We start from the raw sequence: 2,231 nt of genomic DNA, 5'->3' as shown, positions 1-2,231 counted from the left end.
TAGATTTTACAAACCATCTATATCATCAAATAATAGAATTCTGAACCATATGGGTGACTAAGATAGATATATTCAATCTTAAATATTATTAACTTGTTATTGACATTTGTTATAAATAAAATTTTTAAACATGATTTAGTGGATAGCCTCGTAAATTTTTTCCACATGATAACCAAGATTTAATAATAATAATAAAAAAGATGTTAGTGTAGTTTCATAAGACTTTGTTTTCTAATTTAAAAATTAAGAGCTAGATGCGTAACTTCTTGTTTGTTTGTTTCCAATAAATTTCGATGTAAAGGATATTTTATACTTTTTAATATGTAGTTTAGAAGTCGGACAAAAGTCCAACCAAGAAAAATGTAATTAGAATGGAGCCTACTAAAAGATTTCATTGGACTCCCGAATCTGCACTTTCTTATAATTCAAACACCCTTTCACTGCTAAAATTGATGGATTTTTATAAACATACCATTTCCAAATAATATATTTTTATTTATAGCTTGTTTGAGATTAAGTTTGAAAAATACTTATTGACTTTTTCAAAAAACCAATTTGAAAAGCCAGGATTTGAGGCTATTGAAAAACTTTTTCTAAAAAACTAAAATATAAAATATTTTGTGATTGCAAAACACATTTTAACTTATTGACATTTTGAAAATATCAATAAACCAATAAATATTTTTCAAACCAAAAATGCTCTTAGTCTCCACCTTAATTGATTTTAATCCTTTCTTTTTTTTATCTTTTTACCCTTGTAGTGTGGTTCTTAATCATTTTCAACCATAAATGTTTTATTGTGTCGTTAAGGCAATAGTCCTATTTTGTAATGTTTGATTTTTATATTTGTTTTATTTTGTAATGTTATTTTTATTTAGTGTTGTAGTTTTTTTAATCTTTGTTTATTTTTTAAGATACTCAAAACCCAATCCGGAAAAGTTAATGAATGATATTGAGGGAAAAGGAAAAGAAAGAAAAATAAAGGGGGTGAGGAGACCACCAAAGCAAAGTGGATTTGAGAATCTCACCGTATTTTGTTTTTATAATAAAGTAGATTTCCAAAGATCTTCTTCTTTTCTTTTCTTTTCTTTTCTTATTGATGCTGACCTCGACCACTGTCTCTTATTTGTTCATTCTATTTATATATATCTTAAATAAAAGTCATTCTTCATTCTAAATTTCATTTAATGGCTAGAAACGAGATGGGAGGCATGTTTTCTCCTCCTTCTCATCGCCGGTGCTGGAGGTCACCACCAACCGATGAGTTTGCTACTGATGATGATGTCCATGTGCTTGCCGTCGATGACAGCCTCGTGGATCGCAAGGTCATTGAACGTCTCCTCAAAATCACCTCCTGTAAAGGTAATTCATTCATTCCATCTACGTACTATATATGTTTTGTTTTTGAAGACTTAATTTGTTTCTAAACTTAAATATATATATATATAGTGACTGCGGTTGAAAGCGGTTGGAGAGCTTTGCAATACCTAGGCCTTGTTGATCAGGACAAAACCACCACAACCACACCTGCTGCTTCTGATCATCATCATTTCGTTAATGTTGATCTGATTATCACCGATTACTGTATGCCTGGCATGACCGGTTACGAATTGCTCAAAAAGATTAAAGGCTCTGCAACCTTCCGAGAGGTTCCCGTTGTCATCATGTCCTCTGAAAACGTTCTAGCACGCATTGACAGGTACGTACTATTATTGTTTTTCTTTCTTTCTAGCTACTCACTCAATCCATTAGTAGTAGTTAAGAGGAGTTGAATTTGATTTCAGGTGTTTGGAAGAAGGTGCAGAGGATTTCATTGTAAAGCCTGTTAAGCTATCTGATGTCAAACGCTTGAAAGATTACATGTTCGGCCACACTACCAGTACAATTATAGATACTCCTCCTGCTAATAACAGTAACAACAAACAAGAGAAAGCAGCAGCAAGTTTTAACAAAAGAAAACTACAAGATATAATGTCTCACTCTCATACACCGCCTTCCGCCTCCCCATCACCACCAACGATATCGCCATCCGCCTCCCCTTCAACCTCTCCATCGCCTCCTTTATCACCCTCACAACTAGACTCCCCAACCATGAGGCTTAAATTCACCACCTATGATCAAGCCTAATATTTTTGAATATCTCATCTTTTATTAATTACATTACATTACATTACATGATGATAGACAAACCAAGTACTTGTACATGTATTTAACCTTTTTTCAATCAACTC

At 32.6% G+C, this 2,231-nt stretch overlaps 1 protein-coding gene across 1 annotated transcript; it reads left to right on the top strand.

Annotated features, from left to right (window-relative positions):
- Positions 1–1,184: 1,184 nt before the first annotated feature.
- LOC143579687 (two-component response regulator ARR17-like) lies at positions 1,185–2,199 on the top strand. The gene is made up of 3 exons (XM_077062922.1): positions 1,185–1,362; positions 1,450–1,699; positions 1,785–2,199. The coding sequence occupies exons 1-3, from the start codon at positions 1,188–1,190 to the stop codon at positions 2,125–2,127; spliced, it is 768 nt and encodes a 255-aa protein (XP_076919037.1). The 5' UTR covers positions 1,185–1,187; the 3' UTR covers positions 2,128–2,199.
- Positions 2,200–2,231: the final 32 nt, after the last annotated feature.

The sequence above is a fragment of the Bidens hawaiensis genome, unplaced genomic scaffold (assembly GCF_021521415.1).
Source record: "Bidens hawaiensis isolate Kalapana, Puna unplaced genomic scaffold, B.hawaiensis_p1.1 tig00029912_1, whole genome shotgun sequence".
In the NCBI taxonomy this organism is placed as follows: domain Eukaryota; kingdom Viridiplantae; phylum Streptophyta; class Magnoliopsida; order Asterales; family Asteraceae; genus Bidens; species Bidens hawaiensis.
Note: the sequence above shows the minus strand (reverse complement) of the source record. Positions and strands in the feature narration are given on the sequence as shown.